General features: G+C 40.5%; 1 protein-coding gene across 1 annotated transcript in view; it reads left to right on the top strand.

The window, feature by feature from the left end:
• Positions 1-26,029, top strand: part of LOC104028907 (inositol polyphosphate-5-phosphatase A) — a 263,385-nt gene extending 237,356 nt beyond the window's left edge. Inside the window, exons 13-15 of the mRNA XM_075717613.1 lie at positions 19,944-20,055; positions 24,332-24,400; positions 25,890-26,029. Of these exons, the coding sequence (XP_075573728.1) occupies positions 19,944-20,055; positions 24,332-24,400; positions 25,890-25,979 (271 nt within the window). The 3' untranslated portion in view covers positions 25,980-26,029. The remainder of the gene's footprint in view (positions 1-19,943; positions 20,056-24,331; positions 24,401-25,889) is intronic.
• Positions 26,030-27,511: the final 1,482 nt, after the last annotated feature.

Here is a 27,511-nt window from a genome sequence, read left to right as displayed (position 1 = left end):
ATCCCCTCCATCACTACATAAGCAGTGACAGTGCAGTCCGCATGCCGATGGTACTCTAAAGCTCATTGTTTGGATTCAGCTGATCCCGTCTTTTATAGCTGCTCTTAAAATAGACCTGACAGGATTGTGTGCTAAGAGATGTGTAGCTACTTTTAAGCACTGGACCCAGATAACCTGTTAAAATACTTTATTGCAACCATAAAGACAGTCTTTGCCTCAAGCTGTTGAAAACTGACTAGCAATGGCACTCCCTAGGCGTAGACTGGAAGTGGGGGTGCAGAGCCTGATGCCATTGCTCGAGGGGGGATCCAAGAGGAATATCAGGAGAGAGGACAGGTACTTAGATTCTGCTTTCTCAGTTTCAGTAAACGTGTTCTATAACTGCTAAGGCTATTAGGAAAATCTGGCCTTTTTAATACACGTGCATGATTTTAATCAGCCATATCCCTTAGGTGAATTTTAGCCGTGAATAGACAAGTATTGCTATCATACAAACCCAAGATTTTTGCAAATGCCAGTCCTGTTTGGGAGAAACCTATGGAAAATTTGGTAAAGTTTTAAACATGTATGGCCCCTTTCCAAGAATGAAGAAGTCAAATCTCACAGTTGCGTTTATGGGAAAGAAATAGTGCATTCACAAAGAAAGTTAAAGTTCAAGAAATCATAGATAAAAACATACTTTTTATATACTTTTTTTTAATAGGTACAATATTCTTAAATATTGTTATTTTGTCCTTTATGGACAGATAGAAAAGTATGATGCTTTGGCATACACTAAGAAAAAATTTGGAAAGCTTGCCTTTTTGTTATCATAATCTCATTATTTCTCACCAGCCAGCTGCGATACTGATTATATTGATCCCTTGGGACAACGGAAGTATGCATGGAGAGGTTACCGCTGCTCTAAATTGTTCTTATTGATTGAGTATGATAACAGAAGACCAGCAGCGTGTACATCTCTGAGTGTATTTCATTAGTTGTGTACCTGGTCAGGGTAAAAGGAGGTGAGGGGAAATAGATACAAATTTTTTACCAGGAATAACTCTTCTACTTGATTTCAAAAACATTAATGCTTTCAGCCAGAACAAGGTTTGGCAAAAATACGTTGTTGCATGAACGGTTTGCAGATTCTTCAAACTTTTCTGTCAGTACAGTTTGGTGTCATCAGAAATTTGGTGTGAGTGGTCTTTGTATCTAAGTTGTACTTTTGATCTGTCTGTGAAACAATGTGAACATCTGGCCAAGGTCTAAACCCTTGAAAAATTTCTTTTCACAAACATGTCCAAATCTCAGTAGCGATTTGTGTTATTATTTTAGTGGTTAAGTTTCTTGCAAATTCCAGCTAGACTGGATACAACCCAGGATTTTCCTCGCAGCTGCCAAGGGGCATGCCCTGTGAGCTTGCGGGCAAATAATAGATGAGCCTTCCTTTCCTTTATATCCCGTTGGAGCAAGTAGCGGTGGGAAACCTCCATGAATGAAATACAGGTGGAACAAAAGCCAGAACCGAAACTCTACAGGAGCCACCTGGTAGCTGTGCAGGGCAGGGCATAGCTAGGACTCAGAAGCGTGAAGCCTCAGGCCAACGCTGGGTCTCCAGGCAAGGAGACCGAGACTTGCAGAAGCAGCCAGAAGAGGAAAGCTCTAGCAAGTTAGCTGAGAGAGTAGGGCAGTGAGACAGGGCTGCGGAGGAGGGAGGACTGGGCAAGGATGATCTGGAGTACTGGGGGAGAGCGGTGGAAACTGTAGGAAGAGCCAGATGGCCGCAGGATGCTGCCTGTGGGATGTGACAGCGAGTTGGTCTTGCCCTTCCCAGGTGAAAACAGGTAGCTGGGAAAAAGATTTTCTGTGTCCCTTCCTAGCACTGATCCACAGAGAGAGTGATTGCTGCTGTCGGATGTCAGATGCTGGGCACCTAGGAATCCCTGTCAGGCCAAGGTAACGCCACTTCACCTTGAGGTACGGCCAGAACGGAGCTTGAAAGTGGCACAATGTAAGACTGTATAAAGAGATGAAGAAGCTTTGGGGAAAAATGGAAAGTGTTTGACAAAAGAATTAGAAGTAAATAGGAGGTCTGTGAGAGCTGTGACTAAGAACTGCTGACATTGCTATAAAACCAGCAGCAAGCTTCAGGGGGAAAGGATGGGGAGGTCCATATGAACAGGAGCAAGAGGAGGTAAATTAAATGTTGCTCAACTGCATTTGTACTCTGCTGCCTCGGTATCTGAATACTTTGACACACAGCATTAACATTCAAATTATGTATTTCGATGCCGTTAACATTTTAAGAGACTATCTATTGTATGAGTCTATTATTGTCTAGAACAAAAATATTAAATAAAGTGCTACACCAGAGTTGAGCCCCTGGTAAAAAAATGCAAGACCAGGTAAAAATGTTCCATCCCAGAAAACACTGTGGATGAAACACAGATTTTGACTTTGTCTGATGTAATGAGTAAAATGAAAGAAATACCCTGCAATATGAGCTAAGTATCATCTCCTCTCCGCTCCCCTGCCCACATGCTTGCAGACTTGGCCAGGAAACTACAGGAGCAGCTCTCTGAGGCCGTAGCACTGTCATCAAGGAGGGCAGTCACCAACTTTTGATGGCAGCTTCTCCGCTGCCAGCTCCTTCTTTCTCAACTTTATTACCTGGTTTTGTTTCCTTGCAAAACTGAAGCCAAACCTGGCTCATATCCTTGTTTTGTTTTGTACGCACCAATATTAGAGATGAAATATTTCATTAAGTACAGTTTTGGCTTGCAGAGTTACAGTGGAGGCAGCTGAGCCCTAGCTGTCGTTGATTGCATTACAGGATGTGGTGGACTCAGGTCCTGCATTCAGTGCCCTCGCTCGCCCAGGACACGGGGCCGTCGTACGCTCGCTCACGGTGCGGCGTGATGCCTGCTGTGGGCATTTCGGCATGGCTCTGCAGGAGGCAGCACCGCGTCTCCAGAGCTGCTGATGAATCCTGCCTGGGGCAGCAGCCAGCAGTCACATCACTCTTGCTTCTGTTGTCTTTCAAATAAGATGAAAAACCAAGATCCTGACCACTTCTTGCCATCAAAGATCCCATAGCATTTTTGCAAGAGCGTAGACGTCTAGACAGATGTTCTGGCCAGAGTCCCGGTAATTGGATTCCACCTCCCCAAACGCACTGTTACTTTAGTTGAATTCGGTGGTATCCTTCACTTCCTGCCCCAAACCGCTGTGCAGCATGCTGGTGCCATGCTGATTGCTGCTGCACTGCAGCGCTGAGGGACGCTGAACTCAGCAGTTGTCTACAGACCACAGCTCTTTAACTCACGCATATGCTTGCAAAAAAACATCTGCACTACCGAGGAGGAAGCAGGCACTTCTGAGCAGGGACCCTGTCCAAATCTTGGGAAACCGCCACAAAGGGTCGTTTCCAGCTTCGCCCATTCGCATCTCTCTTCCCACGCAGTTCCCGACTTCGGGGCTTTGTGAACAGTCTGGGGAGTGGGAAGGGGGGTACGGCGCATCACGGCACACCCTTCCTCGACCTCCAGAGGCCTGCGGAGAGCCAGCCCTGCGGCTGCTGTTCTCACCTATGTCGAAGGGGAGCAGCGAAGGGGATGAACATCCAGCTTTGCCTGCTACTCGCTCTCTTTCCTGCTTATAACTAAGTAGTGGTTGGACTGGGTGATCTTAAAGGTCTTTTCCAACCTAAACGATTCTATGATTCTAATAGTAATTAGGAATTAATTTTTATATACTGAAATCTGGCACTTTGTGGCATGGAAGAGTTGCTAACACTGAGTTTATAGAACACAGAATTTCTTTGAACTTGAGCAGAGAATATTGATAAAATAAGAGAACTGAATAGGAGAATATTGCTGAAAATACAAGATGTAAAACCAGCAAGCCTAAACTCAGGCATATACAAAGAGCAAACTGGCTTTACATTAGGGTGCTTTTTTTCCTCCATCCCTCCTCATGTTCTGGGTCACACGGCAAGGGAATCCTGCTTTCCATTCTGTAGTCCTTGCCCCAGCACCAAGCTCAGTAAGAAGTCTGGCCTAAGTGAAGTACTGCAGAACTGGATTTACGGTTGTTAGAGTTACTGCAGGTCAGTGTCGTATTTTTGTTTATGAAACTAAGCACATTTATTTTCCTGGAAGAAATAATATGATTTATTTTTCTTTGTATTGAAAGAATGACCACAATGTGCTATTAACTGCAAAACCAGGTATTTTGAATAGGCAAAAAGTGGTGATTTTAACGTAGGACATTTTCTTTTTTAACTTAGAACCTTTTCACTCATGCAAGAAAGAAATGAAAAATATGGCCTAATGTCTTGGCTTCATTTCCTAGTAGTTTTTCCTCCATTTTACCCTCATTTTTTCTTTTCTTCTGGAAAAAAAAAATCTGTAGCTTATCATGACTTAGCTGCTTTTATATACTGTTGCTAAATACGAGCTTAATATATGATATTTCTCATATGTTCAGTCATACTGGATTTTGCATTTTTAACCAAAGGAGGATACTATCAGTCCTGTATATTTAGAAACTACTTCTTTAAGCTTCTTGGTATTCTTAGCTGGAAAGTGTTTGGCGCATCCGTTTGTTCTGCAAATGCATCAAACAAAGCCTTTTTCACTGGAGAGAGAAAGCTCTAGTCACTTTTTGTATCAGGCTTATGGCCTTAATTAGTGAGCATTTGAATTTAGAAGGAAGTTGTAAGCAATTGTAATGATAGCCTTAAAGTAGTATTTCAGAATTTGTTTTTATACGTGGTATTTTAATTATGGTTCATTGATTCAGCCTATGAATTACTTTCTACATGTGTTCCTGATCCATGGTACAGTCTTAACAGGGGATCCTGGCCAAGAATTGAAGACAGAGTATCTCGGTTAAAATGGTACTGAATACATTTAGTACTACATTTCACATCTCTCAAAAAATGAAAGATCAGTTAGGACAGTTTTCTCTTTCTTTCATTTGCTTCATCATTTGTGCATACAATTAGTTGCCCAATTTGCACACAGAGTTCTGCAAATCAATAGTGCAGTTGCATTCCTGTCTTACTTGTAAATTTTTCCCTCAAAAAGCATGCTTGAGATTCAGTGTACTCTTGAGATAAATGGAAAAGGTCACATCCCTTTGAGTTGCGGCAGACTAAGTTACTTACAAATTCATTTTTTGTCAGCATAAACTATTTATTCTCTGGACTTTATCGTGCGATCTTATTGATACACAACTATAGCTGGCCTGGGGTTGAAAGCCTTACTCCTTGGAGGCGGTGGTATTTTTGTGGTTAACTTCGGTGGGGCCAAAATTTCACCCTGATCTGTTTTCTTGGTTTCTTTTCACACCACTCGTAGAGCAGCATTACGTCCAGATAGCTCAGGTGTAAATAGGAATAGGTGGAAACAGGCAGCGCTGTTACTTAGCCGTGTCTTACCTTGCTTCCCTGCGCAATGCCGAGCGCAGCGTGAGCTCCTAGCCCTAACCGCCCGGCCGCGCCGGCTGGGGACGGGACACGTCCCGTGTTGGACAGCCAGCTGCAGTTTGTCAGGAGGGCTTTCTTTTGAATGAAAACCACTGGTTTTGGAGCATGAAAATAAGCAAAGTCCTAATTAAAGTGCTAGGTGTGGTGGGTCGGCCCTGGCTGGATGCCAGGTGCCCACCGAAGGCGCCGCGTGGCTCCCTCCGCAGCGCCGAGGAACAAAGGGCTCGCGGCCGAGGGGAGGGCGGGGGGTCATGGCCCACTTACTGTCACAGGCAAAACGGGCCTGACTCGGCGAAATTCGTGTAATTTATTGTCAATCAAATCAGAGTAGGGCAATGAGAACTAAAAACTAAATCTTAAAACACTTTCCCCCACCCCTCCCTTCTTCCTGGGCTCAACTTCAGTCCCAAATTCTCCCCCTCCTCCCCCCGAGCGGCGCAGGGGGACGGGGAACGGGGTTGGGGTCAGCTCATCGCACATCATCCCTGCCGCTCCTTCCTCCTCAGGGCAGGGCTCCTCGCACTCCTCCCCTGCTCCAGCGTGCATTACAGGGAATGCATGAGAGAGAACGATTGCTTCGAGCGGAAAGCCTTGCATTAAGCTGGCTCTGACCGGCGCTTTCGTTGGGAACCGCAGGCAGCGAACCCAGTCCTGAATTCTCACACCTTAGTCCCCATTCCTGCTATTTCAGCAGCACCTTCACGTTCGTGCACTGTACAGATCTCTTCAAGACTGCGAGAGCTTGTTCATACACAGGGTGACCAGAATTGTTTTTCTCCAATAGTATTTTTCTCAGTTATGGCTGTACAGGTATTTAAGAATTTAATTTTAAATTTGAGTCTGTGGTTACAAAAAATTAGGGTAAACATCTTTCTGTTCTAGAAAGTATTTGGAAGTTTTGGTGTCCTCTAAGTGCTTACGTACTTAAGAGTATGGACTGAGAAAACAATCAAATCTGATTCTTGCATATTCTCAGTTTTCATTTAAAATTACGAAAGAAGTTCTTCTGTTGTAATAATCTGAATGGAGAGGATGTTTTTGTACATTTCTGTGTTTTAATTGTTTTATATTAATAGATCTGCATCTTTTACAATTAATTTCTCTGTCCTTTCTCCTTAATTTCAAATGAAGCCATGACAGTCATGTAGGCATGTATTTTTACACTGGTAAGAATTTTTTTTTAAGGAAGTCACTATACTTCGCTCTTTAGATGAACCTTCTTACAAGCAAGTCGTCGTCCAAAATTTTCTTACTCTATTTTAAAAGTTGCAATATCTTCTCGTAAAGCACCGTAAGTTCTGCATACCATCATGTCACGATGCCGTGCTGTTTACTGGTTCCAGTTTGGAGAAAGAGCTGGCGCCTGAGCTGGGCAGTTCGGCGCAGCCTGCCAGCAGCTGACCAAGCGGCGCTCCGGTGCCTTGCGCTTTGCCGTCAGGAACACAATACGAGCTGTAAATTCATCTCGCCTGTGCTCAAGAAGCTATCCGTCAGGCCAGGCGTGACAAGCCCAGGCACTGCTCGCCCCTGTGATGAATTTTGCTTTCCCGTGTTAGCGGTGGCCCTGGAGCCGGGGAGGCGTGACGCTGCGCTGGGGACGTGCGTGCGCTCCCGCCAGGCAAGGGGTGAGGGGGCTCCTGTGGGTGCGGGCACAGGGCTCGCCCTGGGACACAATGGCAAGGCGACAGCGCGCCTGGTTCTCAGGGAAAAAGAACTGCTAAATTGCCTTAATGTGTCAATAGAAATCTCCCGTATTCGTAAATGTTTGGGAAACTGACCTTCTGTGAGACTTAGAGGAACTATAGGGAATACCGTTCTTGCTGTCTAGGATTTAGGGGAAATAATAAAGAAAAGGGTAGTAAGTGAGAAAAACAAAACAAAAGGCGTTTTTCATGTGCTTTCTCATAAAATGCACCATTTAGAGTATGAACAAATGCAAATTTTTTTATGTAGGGACCTACATAAAAAAGGGACCTAATTTTAGGGACCTAAAATTCATATGTTGTCAGACCTTCTTGTTTCCAGTTTTTCATTAGACTGAAATAGCATTTCAGTATACGTAGTAATAGAAACGTTTATTTCTTGAGTAATTTTCTAACTATAAAATGCCATAATGAAATGATGAGGTGTTGTAATATTTCTCATTTTTTGTTCTTCTTCACTGTATTTATAGTTGTCAATTTCATTATGCTCTTCAAAATTTATGTACAGGGTGCTTTTCTATAGTTTGTTACCTTCCCTTTTCAGCTGATTGTAAGCTACATTCAGTAATCAGAGCACTTAACTCTTACCACTTCCTAGAGAAAACATCTCAGGAATTATTATTCACAAGTCTTGGCAAAAAATGAGGTCTTTGTATATTTCCAGCTGCTGCATCATGCTTTTTAATACCAGCTTTTAAAAACTTAATTTTATATAAACATTTTCTTTCTTTCTTTCTAGTCCCTGTGCTAATGGTTCCTAAAAGTAAAATTTTGATGTTGTGATAAGTATCAAATAAAAAGTTACTTTTTAATTCTGCAGAGAGTGGACACCATGTACTGAGTCAAGAATACTTTAGGGTTTTTTTAATTACTGACTTCTTGCTTGTCTCTAAGCAATAGTACAGATAATTCTGTAAAGAAATTGAAATACCAGAGGCCTCTTTCCCTGCATTGCTCTATTTGCCAAGTCTAGGCAGCCATGGAGAAAAGAACTTTGCTGTACAGCTGTCTTTTCACCATTTGGTGTTTAAAAGAGAACTGAAACTTAAGCTGATGCCCTCCATAACAAGTTAATGCAAATCTTCCATGCTTTTTGGTCCTTGGAGTGAAGATCCACCTTTGTTTAAACCCTCTGTTGGAAGGTGCGGTGACTATCCGTTGGGAAAGGCTGCATAAAAACAGTGTAGCTAAATTAATATAACCTTATAGCCCTGGCTTAAATTCCTAAAAGCCAGGACAGTCAATTCTATATTTAGAAAAGCTATTTTTCAAGGGTTTATAAGTTTATAATGACCATTAAAATTTATTACGGAGTGAAACTTGACATGAGAGGTTTCAAAACAAGAAGTAAAAATGCTTACTTCCCTTTGGTTCACAGCAAGATTTCAGAAGAAAAGCACCCTGTCAGGCTGTTGCATGAGTATTTTCCTACCCATATAGGATATCTACTTTGGGCTATTCATTTTGAATACAGCAGGCACAAGGTCAAAAAGACAAAGTACAAAAGTAGAGGATGCTGTCACCCCATGGCCAACCATCCGCCTGTAAGTGGAGGAGTGGAGGTGAGTTCTGCTCTCAGGGTTGCCCCTGCATTTCACAGGAAACCATCAGTGGACAAAATAGGAAAAACAATTCTAGGAGTGGAGACCAGAGCCTTGGCATGGTTGATAAGATGGCAGGTGAATGAGGATTTTCAGAATTACCACTTTGGCCTTAGCTGGGTGTAAATTAAATTTAAGTTCTTTGGTTTCATCTAGCATTAATACACAATTTGACTTTATTTCTGCCCTTTCGAAACAGCACTTCACTTTTAAGTTTTCAAACTACTAAGGAATATGCAAAAGGCATTCATTGGATTTTACATAAATACGTTAATATTTTTAATCATACATTAATTTGGGTAAGTATAGATCATAATAATATATATATAATGATAGTTCTATGAGAATTTATAGTTATAGCATATTATAGTTACCAGTTGAATTTGTAGCTATAAACGGAATGGTATTAAGGCAACACAGTAAATTCATGTTAATGTATATGCAAGTGGATTTCCACAGGTCTTGGTAGATTCTGTGTTAGTGAACGTTAGCTTCAGGACTCTTTCCAGTCAGCTTTGTATGCGGGAAGGATTCCAAAGCCACTTCTGAACTCTCCTACCAGCCACATCTGAAAATAGCATTTCTGTAGGCATACTTACGGAACTCAAAACAAAACAAAGCTATTGTTCTTCTCCAGTGCAAAACTGTAATTTAGTTTAAGACCATATGTCTGCTTGATGTTCTGTGAATTCTTTGTCCTGCCCTGCGTGACCATCCTGCTGCGGCACAGAGGGAGTGGTGGTCAGGCAGTCACCCCTCAAAAACATTCCGAACAAAGCCTTGACTGAGCATAGCGCTTACAGCGTCTGCTTAATTTGCAAGGCTGTCAATTATTTCCTCTCTGTTCAGCAGGACACTTAATATCTAGGCATTTTTCTAAATTCCTCTTCAGTTCTGAGTTCCTTTTAATTCTTTAAATATGTGCTTAAGCTGTAGCAGCTCACCATCCCGAATAACCTGTGCATCACAGCGAAGCACGCTAGTGATGCAGTGAATGAACTGCTGAGGGAAAAGGTCTCAGCCTGCCAGCTCTCGACCTCCGTGTGCTGAAGCCGCTGCACCCCGGGCCAGCAGCCTCTGCCCAGAGGGGCTCCCCGCACATTCTTGCACTTCGCAGTTGGGATCGCCAGGAACCTGCCGGGGGAGAGGTGTCTGCGCAAAATGCAACCGTCTCTCCCAGCCAGCAGGGAAAACAGTCGGAGTCGCTTGTTCCTCTCCCCCGTCAAGAGGTTAGCCGCTTCAAAGCCCACCCCTTTCCTCATCTGTCTTCCCTTGGGCTGAGAAGAGAAGTAACAAACCGCACTGCCTTCAGCAACAGCAAATCCTTCCTCGATCCTCCTGAAATCTGCCAAAAGTGAAGGCAGGCTGGGAGAGGAATCACAGCTTAATAAGAAATCACAGACTGCATTACAAGTCTGCTATCTTTACACAGAATATAAAGACCCCTTCTAACAGAGTATTTTTCAGACATTATTCACCCATTCCAACACTCCTATATTTTGAGGCCTTTTACTTTATATAGTGAATATTCATGTTTTCATCTCATTACCCTTTGTAATCTAATGTAGCCCATAGCAACCTTAGCCATTGGAGACTAAATACAATTCAGAATTTTAAACTCTGTAAGCTCTGTCAGTCACGGGCTGAACAGCCTGGCTGTGAGCAAACAGCAAGCCCAGTGTGAGGCTGGAAAAGGGTTCGTGGTAGTCAGCAATCATTGCAAAAGGCGGTAGGTGTGAAAAAAGAAGTAACGACATTGTGGTCAGGCAACATACAGGTGGGCAATTGTTACCTTTATCACTGCTCGTCATTAATTATTATAATTATTCTTGTAGCTGTTGTATAGCAAAGATAGGAGCTGACTTTAGCAAGAGTTCACACCCACCTACAAGGTTTGCTTTCAGATAAGTCTGCATGCACAGTAATCTCATGTATTAATCATTCTCTTAAAGTGACCTATTCTTGTTTGTTGTTGCATTAGGCTGTCATGTAATTTACTGGGTGGACATATGTTTGTGTCTTAGATATCCTCTGTGTGATATTTTTCTCAAGCAGACCCTCTGCACTGGCAGTATCTTGGCTTTGACACCTCTCACTAGGAGACAGATTGAATCTCATTTACTCTTGGAAGAGTCTTTCTCCTTTGGAATTCTCCCTGGCCCTGGTCCCTTATTCTGCCAGAATCCTGTTTAGTCTATAATCTATTTATTCTCTACCCTTCTATTGTGTCTCATGACCTTTTTTTATTCTAGTAGATTGCACAATGCTACGTACATTTTTTCTGGTCTGATTTGCACTAGAGAGTGAGCCCGTCTGCCCTGCATGAAGCAAAGTCATTTTCAGATGCGCTCACTGGTTCCTTCCCTTCTGCAGAGACCGTCCAGAGAACATCTCTGCCTTTTGTACACAGCCCCGTGGGTGCCACTGTACCTACCCCAGTTGTCGCCCTTGGGTGTGAAACGGGAAGACAAGGTGATGGTTTAGATTTCGACAGGCTGCCTTTACTTACCAGTGTGCTCACCAATTGCCCTGCATGTTGTCAGAGCATACAAACCATCTGCTGCTCTGCTGCCAGGACTGGCGCCGTACTCCTGAAGCAAACAGGATTCCCATTTCTTAGAACATTACCTCAGTAACGCTCCTGCGTCCTGTTACCTCACGAAAGGGGGAATTAGCACTCGACTAGATTAAAAATTGTTGAAGCCCTAGATGATTTTTACGCTTGCTTTATCAGTTACTTTTATAGCACATGATTTTTATGCCAATTAAGAAGTATTTTCGACCAAATAGAAATACTTCATACTCATTCGTGCACAGTAAAACCCCTTCCAGGTATCAGTGAGGTATCTTAAACTGCCAGTGCATCCCTCAGCCCCTGAGGAACAAATTCCCACAAGACGTTGTGCAGTTGTCCAGCTTCTTCCAGCATCTAAGGCTGGAACACAGGAACAGCTTCCCAGCTGGAAGCAGAAAAGACAGCTGTCATTTCCCCCAAAACAATTAGAATTTAATCATTAAAATGGTTTTGAGACAGCTCTTACCCACATTTCTTGCCTCAGATTAAATCAGTACAGCTCTCACCATCATTCTCAGTTAATTTCCAAATTAAAATAGGGTGTTTCTTTAATTTGGGAGGAACTGGATAGAAATACTCAAGTAAGCAGTTCTGTATGTTTTAAGGAATTGTGGCAAAGGGAAAAAGAGAGGAAAATCAATGAAGTAAAAAAGTTTCAAGGACTGAGCATTCCGGTATGCCACGTGTAAGGTGAGGATTTCAAACTGTGCTGCAAGCAGAAAGTAAAACAAATTATAAACAGATTTTGGTCTTTGCTGTTAACTAGGCCGCTCATTGCAACCTTCCCTGAAAGTGCTGTTGAAAAGCCCAGTAGTTTGGAACCTGAACCCTGTCCCACCTGTTGCCTCAGCTTTGCAGTTAATTTTTTTCCCAGTATTAGAATTTGTGAATTATAGCCCAAAAGTAGCTTATTCTAAGCCAGGCACATTCCCAGAAAAGGCGTTTAGCTCAATCACAGTCACATACAGTAACACCAGGCTGTTTTGCTGAAACAAGCCAGCACTGGGCCCTTCCCAACAGGCCGGCATTATCCATCATTACATTTATCCACTTGTAATAGCAGCGGTATTACATACATTTAGTGGAGTACATTATTGTTATTAAAGCAATAGAGCACGTCACTCATTGTCCACTCGCTGAGGCATTAGTATTGCTGAATAATCCATTTTTGTTAGCTGGGCCTCTCCACGACACTTGCATTGAACAGCAAAGCGTAGCACGCCCGCTGCTGTTAGCGCATTGCACGCCCGTTGCTGTTAGCGCATTGCACGCCCGCTGCTGTTAGCGCATTGCACGCCCGCTGCTCTTAGCGCATTGCACGCCCGCTGCTGTTAGCGCATTGCACGCCCGCTGCTCTTAGCGCATAGCACGCCCGCTGCTGTTAGCGCATTGCAGCCCGCTGCTGTTAGCGCATAGCACGCCCGTTGCTGTTAGCGCATTGCACGCCCGTTGCTGTTAGCGCATTGCACGCCCGCTGCTCTTAGCGCATTGCACGCCCGCTGCTGTTAGCGCATTGCACGCCCGCTGCTCTTAGCGCATTGCAGCCCGCTGCTGTTAGCGCATTGCAGCCCGCTGCTGTTAGCGCATAGCACGCCCGTTGCTGTTAGCGCATAGCACGCCCGCTGCTGTTAGCGCATTGCACGCCCGCTGCTGTTAGCGCATTGCACGCCCGTTGCTGTTAGCCGTGTGTCAGCCTCTCGCTCCTAGGCAGGCGAAATACCCCACAAGGGGCACCGACGGCCAGCAGGACGGTGCAAGCGCTAGCGCGTGTTCACATTACGCCATGGTTTCGCCATAGGACATTCGTCATCAGCACAGGGAGATTTTCTCTATGGGGAGCATTCTGGGTGGAAAGTACAGCACCGGTTGTTGCTCGCTGGAAAAAGAAAGGGGCTCTGGGATTCTTTATTTTTAACTGGAAAAGGTCCAGAGTTACACTGGGGATACGGAAATGTTAACTCTGAAGCATATTATAGACACGTATTTTCCAAAGAAGTATGTAAGCCAAAAAGCAATATGCCCGACATAAATCCATAAAAAAAGATTTGGAGAAAAACATCGTGTCGTTTACCTTCTTGTTTTGTGTTGTGTCCAGAGTTATGGCTTGAGTCCTGTTTACCCTTCTTACCCCTTGCTGCTGGATTGCCCGGGTGACCCCCCTTTTTCTTGTCACCTTTGACTCTGATTGTTGGCGTGATCACCATGGTGTTAGTGTAGCCTTTGCAAGGAGCAGCTGTTTAATGCATTGTACTTTAACTACTGTGTTTGCACGACTGTGTTTACCCTCCTGATTTGGCTTAAGTGAGATGCATATCATGGTCAGTTAGCTCGGCAGAGCGTCATGAAGGCTTATTAGTATTTTGGTACATATGAAGCAGCTAATTTAATTCAAACAGCAGTGTGTCTTATTGCTTAGCTTTAACTATCTGCTGCCTAAGATGAGCATATGAAGATAAATTACATGGGGTCATTTGTTAGGAAGAGAACCAGGGAACCCAAATCTCCCTTTCAGATTCAGGGAAATATAAAATGGTAATTCAATTTGGAGGAAGAAACTAACAATCTGGAAGCTGACAAAAATTAGGTGTCATACTTTGATTGGTCAAATTACATTTTATTGAAATCACACTCGTGTACCAGCTCACACTAATGCTGAGTTGGGACCTTGTCAATTAAAAATACCAGAATATTTTTATTTATAACTTTGGTCTTACAACTGTCAAAGTACCCAAAGCTTGAACTGGCAGCCTACATTCACTGTCTTTGCTTCTGGTAAATGCATCTTAAACAATCTCAAAGTGTGTCAGAGTTAAAGTGGTCCAACATTTTCTTACAAACTCTGAAAATAGTAAATAATTTTCTGATGAAAAGTGATTGGGATTTTTCCCCTTTTGAAGTTACCTCTCAATATTGTATGACAATAGAAAGACTTAAAGGTGAGAGAAGGTTTAGTAAATGCAAGGACTCGTACCCAAGTTCAGAAATAAAACGGACCAAATCAAAAGTGTCTCAGCTCTCCTCATAAAGGCTCGGTTTTCATCGATGCTTTATAATTCCATCCCACCTCAAATCTTTTGTATTAGAAACAATTCAGTGATATAAAATGTGGGGACAGTTACTAGATGAGAACAAGTGGTCTTTGAACAGGAGGCATTTCAATCCCTGAAACACGATAAAGTTTGCCTAAACATCTGCATATGACTCTAGACATAGGATGCACAGTTTTTCAGAATGACCTTTATTGTACTAAACAAGATTACATAGCTTAAATTTCCCCACTGTTGCCTAGTGGGTGTTGTCACACTTCCTACAAGACTACTGGAAATGTCTTGACCATAGAAAGCAGGATCCCTAAAGCAACACCGAGACGCGTTAGCAGCAGCTGCACATATGCACTGTGTTCACCATGTGCAACAATGAGCTGGAAAGCACAACCGCGTGTGACAGACAGCTTTTAAAGGCAATAGCACTCCAAAGTGAATTAATTGTTTCCTGTTAGAAAGTACATTTCACCCATCTCAGTAACGCATTTTATCCATTCTTACACAAGAGAAGGGTTCATTAGGAGCATTTTTCCTGACTGGAAATGCCAGTTAAGGAGACATTTATATACACAGTATTGTTGGCTTGTGTTTCGAGTTAAGACACTGCTGACAGGATGGTTTATGATGTCAGAAGACTTTTCACCCTGCAGTAAGTATTTTTGTAAAGGTGTCCAATCATCTTTGACAATACCTGTCAACAGCAGTAGTGCAGTAATATTACTGATGCTCTTAATGGTTTATTTTCCCCAAACAATTGCCAAGTAGCTCTCATCCTTATTAACTGTAATACAGTAGTTCATTGGACAGCCTGTTCTTTATTAACAGAGGTAGTTAACAATTCCTCAAAATGTTCGGTTAAATTTTGACAACATCGAGCATTACATTAATGATGTTGCTTTAATAGTACCTTTTGGAAGTTTTATTCAGAAAACCCACCTGGCGGTAATCCTTCTGGTTAAATAAATGGGTGTAAATGAAACAAAAGTTTGTGAAACAAGGTGGAAAAGAAGCTAGAAGAAGCATCTTGAATAAAAATACATCCTGAACAACTGGAGATAAATCGTACATGCGTAAATTCTCGCATGGATGCTCCAGCTCCAGAACTGCCTGTCTGTCCATCATCCAGAGACATATACAGTCAAAGCATGTTTTGCATAACTACTGCCTGGCATACACACAGAGTTACAGACTGTTTTGGCTATTAGTTATTCAGCTAACATGAGTGGTTAAGGTCCTACATTTCAAATTTGCCACTGTTTTAAACAGGGCACAAAAGTTGTTCTACGTGGAATTCCTCATTTCTCCATTTGTATTTTTAAATATATATAATATAGTTTGTGTGGAAAAAAGTCAGCAACCATACTGAATACTGAAGTTAGGAAGTGTGTGCAGTCTTAACTTATCTATAGCACCTGTATGTGGTAGCATTATAGCTATTTATCATTTATATTTCAGTGGTACCTAGAGGTCTTTATCTGTTATGTCATCATTTTTACATGAGCACTCACTATTCATTCCCAAGATCACTGTTTTCTGTACATTGCACAAGATAGATTATGATTGAGGCAGAATGCTACTGAAAGGAGAAAAAAAAGACATTCTTTCCTCTCTAGTCATGGGACTGAGAGAGCTGGTTCTCCCTTTTTCTCTGCCACAGTCACAGTTCTGATGGTCAAGACTAAGAATGCATGCACAGAAAGATGGCATGATGCTTGCCCTCTGGGGTATTAATACTGGAATTTTTAACATTTGATTATTTGGTGTAGAGTCCCTAAAATTATTTTTATCAAACCTGCAGTTGTTTTTACCAAGCCTGTAATTGTTCATACAATTCATAGATCAGAAAATCATAGATCAGAAAATCTGTTACTTAGAATTATTAACTGAGTTTTGAATTAAGAACTGTGAGCTCCTTACTTGCCTGGAATGGGTGTGTTAAAAGAGGCTGGAGGTGTCAGCAAAACAAAGCTATATTAATGCACTTGATAGTAGACAATCTTACACTTAATGTCTTTTGGACGATGTGTATTACAAAAATAGTTCTGCTTTTTGCATGCACATAAATTTAAATTTACATTATTCTATAAAGGGGACTGTCCTTTGTTTCAAAGAAGCAGGTGAGAAGAGGGGTTGAAAGGAAGGAAAAGAGGACATAAACAATGAAGCCCCCCTAGAGAGAACAGAAAGTTAATAGTGAAATAGAAGCGTGCATTAGCACACTTGTATCTTTGTTAGCCCATTGAAGTCAGTGGAAATATTTTCCAGTTTCTTGAGTACCATCCTCAGTCTGTGCTATCTGGGCAGTTGCTGTATTGGAAGAAGCAAAATGAGTGTCGTGACTTTATGTCCTGCTTTTTCTGAAATACCTGCTCTGCTGTTAGTTACCCTGTTGGGCACTCTGCAGCCTTCACGGCTCTGGGGCCAAGTTTGCCCATTTCAGAGACGTGTGTTTGCAGGGAGCGCAGGAGCACGCCCAAAAGCTGCACGCTGGTGGCAGATTTTGTGTACAAGACTGAAACTGAGAGCTGGTGTGTGTGGCACTTCTGAGGCTTTGGGCATTTTCCTTGTGTCTTTGATTTTTGCAACATCTTTCTGTTACGGCAGCACCAGAATCATCAGCCTGGGCTCCCGAAATGCTTATCCATCTGTCTGTCTCCCCTTTCAGTTGCTTCTGTTGTTTGGTTTTAAATCCCACCAGCTGGTGGGAAGGCGTCTGAACGAGGTAACATCATGTAAGACACCAAATGATCAGGGGGAGAAAACCCTTGTAGATGCTCCAACCAAGTAAAAGCTTCAGAGTTCACAAGAAGATGATTCAATTCTGGAAGTAGTTGCACTATTTTCATTCCACTCATTCATTCAACTATGGAACAGGATGACTGGAGTGTATGTTGTTTGAAAAGTTTTATTCTGGAATAGTATACATTCAGCACTATGTTTCATGAAGATTTCTTCAGTGACAGTCTTATTCCAGAAACCGCCAACAGAGCTTTTATTTGTAAAAATCTATTCAAAATAAATGGCATATAATACTAAACTATCCTGTCCCCAAAACCTGTTAAGTCACAAAAAAAGAATCCCTCCCAGCAATTTTGAGTCATATTTAGCTATGATCACTTTTCGAGCCCATCTACAAAAGCACCCTGCTTATTCCACAGTATTTGTGACCCTTCTAGAGCATGAAGGAGGAGAGCAAATAGTTTTCCTTAATTTTTTGGGGGTGTATCTAGTTAGGATTTTTTATTATCTCTATGTCAGCATTTCACTAAGAGTGAGACTTGCACAAGCCAAGGAGGCGGTGGTGGGGAGAGAGAAGCCTTACTCATTAGTGTGCAGCAAGACAGAATGCTTCCACACTGCTGGCCTGCAGGAAGGATGCTGCCTTATAAAAAGAGCTTGCCCCACTTCATTGTATTAAATTATTACCTACAGATCATTTTGTCTGGATACCTTTTGCAGCATTTATTTTCATCTCTGTCCCAGCCATTAGAAATCTGATTTGTCAGAGATCTTTGTAAACTACAGTAACTTCTAGACTGGGTGATCAGTGCTAAAGACCGTGAAAAATTGGCAGAAGTTTTCGCCCTGTGAAAATGTTGAGATCAATAAAGCAAATTGATAAATACCATTTCACAGAATATAGGTTCTCGGATGAAATGCTCTAACACATAGCAGTAACAGATCATTCCAGGTACGGAACATCATACTTTAAAAGCCATATAGTTAATGCTGTAAAAGGAAGGATTATATAAAATGGATTGATTCTTATACCGTATGTCATAAAAAGTAGCTTCAGTGATGTGGGGTTCTTGAGTAACTAAAGTAAGAGGTTACCAGAAAAAGTCAACCCTTAAATTGTAGACAAAGAGCTTCTACTACCAATAGTATTACATCATCAAAATATTTCACAGACACTCAGAAATAAGCTGTACTTCTGTATGTCAGTGAAGCAGCAAATTGAATTCTCATAATATGTTTTGAAAATGAGTCTTGTTAGGTTTGATGAGGTGGAAAAGGTACTGAGATCACTGGTTTGTTCCAATACGTTCAGTACGCTTTTCTTGGATGTTTGCCATGGCTAATCTTTTTAATGGCAGTGTAGCTTGTAAACCTATTTGGTAGAAAGCTATATGTCTCAGTTGCAGAGTATCACACCAAGTAGGGTGGTAAATAAGTTTCTCTTCAAGCATGCAAACCCTTTTGTTACAATACCAGAAATTTTATTTTAACAAACATTTTTTATCATGAAAACCTCAGTATTTCCTTTATGACTTCAGTGATGAGCAGAATAAAATGCAAATGTAATTTTAAATACACCCACACGTACATACATAGATAATATGCACCAGCCTTACAGGTTTTCTTTAAAGATGTTTATCAGGGAGAAACTTCAGTTCATTCAGGCCCAATATTCAAGAAATTGAGCCTGTTACAAACCCTCTGGATTTCTCCAAAACAACTCTTTGGCTACTTACCCGTGCCATTTTAGAGATGGTCTGGGAAAACAGTGGGCCTTACAGCATGATGAGCCATCATCAAATTCAAAGTTCTGTTGTATTAACTAGTGAGAACATTTGGGTAGAACAAGGAAAACTTCAGCCTTAGCCTCCTGACAGCTGAACCAGAGGTCGCCACTTCAGGTGCTTTAGACAACTTCAGCCTGTGGGCTCGCACAGGCACGTTGAGTTAAATTATTTTAGGCTGTTCTGTAGGTTAAAATAAACACTTTCTGTTGCCTTTTAAAGCTAAGTGAGAATACACGGGAGATCCCATAGCACACTGATAATGACCCCATGGCATAAGTGCCATTTAATCAGCTTCTATTCCAGATGTCTTTACAAAATAATTTACTTGTTGTTAACACGATTTCATATAAAGGTACAGAATCTTATGTAGTCAGCATCATTTTCCTTAAACCACATTCCTAATTCCTTGGTTCTGAAGAAATCCCCTAAAAAGCCTGCGTTCTTGTCATATCTTCCTTTCTGTCAGCCTTAGAGAATCTGCACAGGTGGGGTTTCTGTACAGCTGCAGAGATCCCAGTGCTCTGACCTCTGTTTTCTGTTAAATTATTCCCAGATAGCTCTCCTTGAGAGAATCATGCAAAGAAATCCCATGAGATGAACCTTTTTTTTCCCTAGGTTTCCTTTTTCACCTTCTGCCTATTCATTTTCCATAGTCATAGCCAACAGCCTACTCTGTACTTGAGTTGTTGAACTGATTTTCATGCTTTCACATAGATAAGTAGTCTGCTGTCTTTAAACACTCTCGCATGCAAAAATGCAAGGTAGGAGGTGAGATTTTTGAAACTGTATGTGTCTTAACATGTTGGCCTGAAGTAGGATTGTAGGTATGAGAAGAGAAATAGAGAAAGACCACATGAGAAAGAAGGGGGGAGGAGAAAAGAAAGATAAATAAGTGTAAGAGGTGTCTAAAAGAGCTGCTTTTTGCCAGTTGATTTTTTTAATTAGTGTGGTCATTTGAGCCAGAGGTTTCAGGCTGCTTTGCAAAAAGTTGCTGATGGTTGTGATTGTGATTTCTTTGCAGTTATCCATACAGTGAGGACTCCAGCCAGGGAAAGCAGTACATGAATACGAGATGTCCAGCCTGGTGCGACAGAATCCTGATGTCCCACTCTGCCAAGGAGCTCATTCTGAAAGTAAGTACGGACCTGCAGCCACCCTGCTGCCTCCGTGTTGTGTTTGTCTTCAACAAAGGTAGGTAGGGCTGATAGACCTCTGCTTGTCCTTGAATTTTCTGTTGCCTGCAGCAAACGCTCACCAAGCTGGAGACAGCATACTATGGCAATAATAAACTGTTATGCCTCCAGTGCTTTCCACCCAAGAATGTGGATTTTTCCCAGTTGACCCATTGGCAGTTACCAAAGCACAAGCTTTCACAAACTTCTTTCGGTATCTGAGCTGCCAACACTGCCTGCCTGTCGTCGCTCCTGCGCTGCTTCTGTACTTGTCAGTGCTGTACTGGGATGTTTGTGAAGCAGACTGGGAACCTGTGCCTGCTTTAAAAAAGAGTAACAGAAAAACAAAAACCCTCCACCAGTTCCCCAGTCCAGTCCACTGTACAGTAACGTAAGTAACAGTACTGCCCTTACTAAGGATTCAGCACAGATGCAGACAAAAATAACTAGGAGTGGCTGCTGACTGAGGAGTAATGCTGTTGAAAGAAAAACCTGTACAGCAACAGCTTGAGCTGCCCGAGTTACAGGCGTGGTAGAATTAGGTTCCCTCTTGCTGATGGTGAGAACTGGATTTCCCAAGAATATGTCAGATCCTAGATGGGCCAAATCTCCTATCGCTGTCCCTGAATGAAGACAGAGTCTCCAGCAGGTAGGGTCCTCACTTTGGTACACCAATTAAGTGCCTAAAGTTAGACAGCCCATTAGAGCTTTAAAAATACAATTGTGCAACATTTTTAGAACATATAGTTCCTTTGGGGATTTTAGTGTATAGAGGTAAGGTAAACTTGGTGATGCTCTATCCAAGGTTAAATGACATAAATATAGCTCAGGGGCCTTCCAGTTTTCCCTTTCTGTGGTTTTCTTTCTCTCCTCCTTACTCCGCTCCGCTCTCCTCCTTTCCTTGGAAACACTGGTCAGCCGGTTACGCATGCCAACTTCCACTGCCTCTGTTTTTTCCTGTGTGCTTGTTCACGGCAACTGGAGACCCGTCCTGTTTACACTGGCTATCAGTTGTTCTAAAAGACCAAGAGCACATCAGGAAATCGGTGTATGGCATAAGGAGATCTCACCCATGCCTTTCTGCCTGCTGTGCTAGCCATGGCCGTGAGTGCAATGCAGGAATGAACGTGCTGTGACTTTTCAGCACCGTTGCATTGAGGTTGTCTTGCTGATCAGACTGTATGGCTGTCTCCTACGTAACAGACTTACCAAACCCAAATTTGCCCCAAGTCATATGCCTGTCTGTATGTTCCCGTATAACTCATACAGTTGAATGGGAGTGAATTGCAGAAAATAATCTTTGCAAATAAATCCATATTCTACAGCTTCATGGCTTTTTATTTTCTGTTTAAATTAATGTAAACCCTTGAACCTTGCTTTCCTGAAGTTCATAACCTTCTGTTTCTCTCTCTCATCAGCGTTATTTATCTCATGATTAGGCTGTTTGCTTTGCAGTATATAACTCACTGCAAGGCTGAGAACATTTTTTCCATAGCTACTCAAATTTCAATTTGATGTACTTCCTCACACATTTTAATGTGTAAGAAGCGTCTGCATGGTATCCTGCAGTTTTGCCCAAAATTTTAGACAATGCATGTACTGCAGTATTTAGTAAAAAAAAAAGTGAAGCTAAGAGGAATACAGGCTTTATAGTAAAATAGTAACATGAAAATCAATGTTATTTGATCTTCTTACACAGAAATATCATACGAAAAAATGAGCCTTTACCCAAAATATTACAGATAGTACTTGGCGCCCATGAAATTCCTAAAGAACAAAGGATTAAAACCATGAAAAGAGTGGCCAATGAGGGAAGATTTTTTTTTTTTTAAGCTATGAATAAGGAGATAGAAGTGTACACAAAGGCTTGAAGAGTGTAAACAGTACAGAGGGAAAGGAATTATTTCAGATTATCTAGGGGGGTATAACTTGGATATAATGGGAGAAAATTAAACAAAGGAAAACAAAGTTAGAGCATTAAAGAAATTTGTAACTGTGAGGTCACTTAGCCCAATTCTTAGTCTCCACGAGCAGAAACCCAGTCAGTTGGATCATTCAAAGCTTACATTTTAAAAATGCCTATAATTTTGTCTCTGCAGCTTTGCATTTGCAAATTATGAGTGTGCAGTTTGGGACATCTCCAGAAATGCGTATGCAAAATTACAGATGTAGATGAGGCCAAACCGGCATGGTTGTTTAACTCAGTGAGTCTATACCAATAAAGGAGTTTGCTTATCCAACTCAAAAACAAACTGTGATTCTGGCCCATAAAACTTAATGAAAATATTCAGCAGAAAAGAATGCTGGACTGATAGAAGAAAGGGCAAAATGACCTTACAGGTTTTTGTGGTTCTACGCAGTAAGCAGTGTTTGCCTTGCCATTGAGAATTTATTCCATTGCAGAGACTTAAGCTTTGAAGCTTTAAAAGGAACTGTGAAGGAAGTAAAAGTAAATTTTAATTAACTGATTACACTCTAACAAATCCTTAAAATATAAATGTGCATGAATTTTAAAAGAATTTTTGGTTGTAACTAGCTATTGAAAATTCTTATGCAAGTAATTATTTTGCTGTATTAATTTTTGTTACAGGCAAATAAAGAATTTATTTTTCTGGCTTAGCAATTCTAGATTTCAAACAAAAAATGTAGTAAATCTGCATTTTAATCCTATGTAAAGAAAGGACAGCATGCACAAATTACCACACTGTACAGTGTGTTCAGCTACAGAGTAGGCATTACAGATTGTACAGACATGGGGCTGTAAACAGCTTTCATGCAACATCATCTATCATGCTATGGTCGGTTACCTCACCATCATGTTATTTTATGCTTCCTGAGCCCTAAAACACCAAAGGTTGCCCACTGCTAGGGAGTTGCGTTGATGCCTGATAGCATGAAGTAATGAATGCTCAGCCAAGTGTATATTGTTTCTGCTTGTGCACCGCTGTAATTTGTTTATCTGTCTAAAGATTATGCAGTTGAAAATCCACAATTTTATGCTGCCTTTGTAAATTATCAAGTCGCTTTTGATGAATGTATCCCCACTTCCGATGCTAGTGGCATTATGATCTTGAAATATTGGAAAGTGCTCATGCATACAATGCAGAAGGTTATGTTTTTATATTTTTGGCAGACAACCGTGCTATAAAGTAAATCTGACCTTAAGCTTCCTTACTGCATTAAAGATAATTCAGTTTTAACTTTATAGTCCTAAATGCTACTGTTTATATAAAGTTATTGCCCGGTCAAACTTGACTGATTACAGATGAGAAAGTCTTGACTGTTTCATACAAAATAAATTAGTATTGCCAACTAGTTTAAAGCACATCTACGGTTGTATTAGAGACTCGAGAGTGTGCAGATTCAGATTTAATTAGCTTATAGGAACTGTTTAGCATAATAAGAAATTGTCTTGTATGGCATTGTATTTGTATTTATTCCTGAAGTACCGTGCTAGAGAATCAAAACAGATTCACAAAATCACTTTTATTGGAAATGGCAGAAAGATGAGTACATTTTATTATTCGTTAAGCTACAAATGCTAAAGAAGTCAGTGTATAAGGATAGAGTTCAATATGGAACAAAATAAAAGCAATTCATAATGGAGACTGAAAGAATGTCATCTTTCATTTGCTCCTGATTTTCTTAAAATCACTTCATGTTTTTTTCAGATGAAGAAATGTATCTCATAGACATGGTTAAAGATTATGCTCATAAACTGTAAATAATGAATTCATGTCTCTGAACATTTAAAATTACCTATATGATGAAATCAAATGCTCTTATAAGGCAATGTGGATTGCATTTAATTCAAAGAACAACATATATCCCACCTAATTCAAAAAAAATTGTGTGGTGTTCTTAAAAAAGGACTAGCCAAATGTGCTAGCTGCATTTCATTGGCAAAAGGCTGGAATGCAATCATAACCAAGTCATTCATTTCATCTGTCCACGTGTTACTAAAATTTCTTGAGGTCCCAGAAGCAAGGAGTAGATGCAGTGACTTCATGAGGTATTTTACGTGGACAAATTGCACAAATTACTGCAAGCAGTATTGGACATAAAAATTAATTCTACGTGGTCTTTCCCTGGAAAAGCCAAGCAAAGATGTGTTAATATCATTTCATTCAGAAACTGGTTTGAACTATTGGCATAAATCATTTCCATATTTCTTTCTGTTTCTGTAATCTGGAGGATACTTGAACTGACTAGTGTTTTGTTGTGTTCTTTTAACTAGTCAGAAAATGATGAGAAGATAGTAATATATGACCACATTGGGCCAAATGTCTGCATGGGGGATCACAAGGTAATTAAATTCAACATTTAGTATTGTATCTTCTAAGTCTTTTTTTATTAGGAAGGAGAATGTATGCACTAGTTTCTCTTAATTTTATATTGAGGTCAACTATATCTCTGTCCGATTTTTAATTTAAAGCCTCAAAAATGTTTTAAAGCTGAATTCAACTGAAATCAGCCAGTACATTAGAGTAGATAGCTGCATGAAATCAAATAAAGAACAGCATGATGTGTGTTAGAAGGAAAGCACGATGCAATACAAAATGAAGAGGAGCAACTGTCTGTGCACTTACAACTAGTCTTGTAAAACAGTAGTATTTTCATCAGGTTATCAAAACTGCTTCCAAAACATAGTTTCAGTTAATTTGCTGCCTAGCTGCATATTAGTAAAATAACATATTGGCAGTTCCGTATTTAAGCAACAAGTGAGAGAAAGGATACAGACTTACATAAATACTAGTTGTTAAAGTGAAGAAAAATACATGAATTTTATAAACAATCTTCTCTGCTGAAGATACCAGATGGAAAGCTAAGTCAGAAATACGGCAAAACTGAGTATTTGCTTTCTTCAAAAAAAAAAATGATCGAGGAGTAGGAGGTAACCTCTGAAAGCCTATATAAAAATTCTATAAAACCTGTATAAAAACTCAACTAGAAACTTGCAAAAACTTGTAAACTGTACAACAATGGTTATGCATCAGTCCTAGAGACAGTGCTACGGGCCTTGAAGGATAGTTCAGTGGTGGATGTGTGTATGCATGTACACATGTAAATCCACATCCACAAATACATACCTGTATTTACTTTCATGGTCAGAGTTCTTACGAGACAGACTGTTGTTTTTCTAAGGAAGAATGCACTTAAGATATTTGGCCAAGAATCATCCAAGTCAGATTTTAAAATACAGAAGTTTACTAACTTCTCCAGTAAAATGAAAAGTTAGTCAGCAGCTGAAGGACAGCCAGTTCGGAAACAGTAATTTTTGTTTCCTTTGTCACCAGTGTAATTAACATCAATTTTTTTTAGCATGGCGCTTTCAGTGGAGCTAGTTCTGTGATAAAAGGGAGTTGTGTATGGGACCCAGTCCTCTTCCTGCAGAAACCACTGGCAAATTTTTCCTTAGATTTCAATGGGAGCAGAGACCTGTAAGCAGCTGATGTAGTTCTCTTGTGCATTTTGTAGTTAGATTAATCCAAGAAATCATTGCATCATTTTGTTTCCAGTCGTAGAGGAATTTTTGTTGTGTTTACTACTGACTGTAATAAAAAATGTTTATATTTAAAATGTGTAACTTCCTTTTTTCCCTAACTTGCTGCAGCCTGTGTTCCTGTCCTTTCGAATAGCTGCTGGGGCAGGTAAACCTATTGCAAATGTGCACAAGTGTTGTGTCGTGCAGTGATGTGGTGGTAAATATCATTTTTTTCCTTTACGTTTATATTTTCTACATCATTTCCCCTGTGTTTATTTTTCTTTTTAAAAAAATGCCAATTCTGCAACAGGAAAAAGATGCCTACGAAATGAGAAGATTTTCCGTGAAACCACACTGTAGCAAGGAGGGGAAGGAATACGCAGTATACCGAGATACATAATCGTAACAACTGTATTGATAAATCAAGTCCCGAGTGCCACATTTTTAGACTGCTGATCGTACACTATGCTTCAGCATCTGGACTCTGTTCGAGAAAAGCCTCACATACCTCACTGTCTTGTATGTTCATGTGACATCAAGTAGAAACGTGGAATTATTTTTTATATATATGTCACAATTCTGTTGCCAAAACTCTAAATAGACAGCAGAGATGTTATGTATTTTAGATTTCACAACTTTCAACTTTTAATAAGTGTTTGTCAATGTGGAAAAGCTATTTCAGCATATTATAAACTTTTAAAGGTGTCATGCCTAACATGATACATCTTTACCACTTTGGGGTTTTGTACATTGGATTGTATAGATAGAGATATTGATGGTTTTAAATGGTATTTTCTTTGTTGACCAAGGCTTATGGTTTGTGTTTCAGTTTTAGTATTTTGTTTTTCATTTTTATAATTTTTTTCTCATGATATTTACTATACTGCCATGTTACATGGTTTTTGAATCACACAGCAGCTGCTTTCTGTACATACATATATATGTGTGTATATATATATGTATGTATGTGTATATATACACAGATATATAAATAATTTATAAACCTGACCAAAACTTACGCTAAATATACTTTCCAATATGAATGCTTGAGAGTGCCATATCAGCAGTTAGTGTTGGAGTCTTAGCAGGTTTAGTTGTGTACATCAACAACCAACATTTATATAATAAATAATATATAGCAGTGCCATCCTGGATACAGATATATAGCATACTATATAGCACATGTATTAGCAGTTTCACTTTGTTACTCCTATAATCCCTTCTTTCTATGTAATATTAAGGATTGAATGTGAAGTTCTTAGCTAGGTTTGGGTGTAACTTTCCAGAATTTTGTAAACTGTTTTTGTCCGTCTTTTGTTAACTGTTTTATGGTGCCAAGTATTCTATATTGAAACAGTAACAACATGGGAGAAGAAAATAATAGTCTGCTTCAGGTAGCAACTGCATTGGACACAGGCTGTATTTATACAGTGTTAAAGAAAAAAAAAAAAGACTGTAAATTTTCCTGGTTAGTAGCTCAGTGCAGCCTACAATATAATCTTGTAACGAGCATTTTTCTCCCACCACTAAATACAACATTAAAAGGTGATTAGGGAGTCTGTTGATGAAACACAAATGTATGTTTTATTGATTTAATTTAGAACACTACAGAGTTCATGGACTGCGTGATGGCATTAGATTGATGCTTGATTTTGGTATAAATCACTACCGGTTGAAAATGATTTGATGTCCGCTTGCAGAATGTTTTCTCAACAGTACGGTCTGGGTTTCTATTAAGTACTGTTGCCCAAAGGGTGTCTGCAGCTCTGTATTGTTATTGTGCCATGTTGCATTATAACCACACAGTAATTCTATTTAAGCGAACTCAACTCATGATAACTTTGAAGGCCTTTAGAAATGAGTACTCTGGTTCTCAAGCAATAAAACTGATCATGGAGAATATGCCCGTGTCTGTCCCTTTAATTTGGGCAT

Source organism: Pelecanus crispus, chromosome 10, assembly GCF_030463565.1.
Source record: "Pelecanus crispus isolate bPelCri1 chromosome 10, bPelCri1.pri, whole genome shotgun sequence".
Classification (NCBI taxonomy): Eukaryota; Metazoa; Chordata; class Aves; order Pelecaniformes; family Pelecanidae; genus Pelecanus; species Pelecanus crispus.
This window is presented reverse-complemented; position numbering and strand designations above follow the sequence as displayed.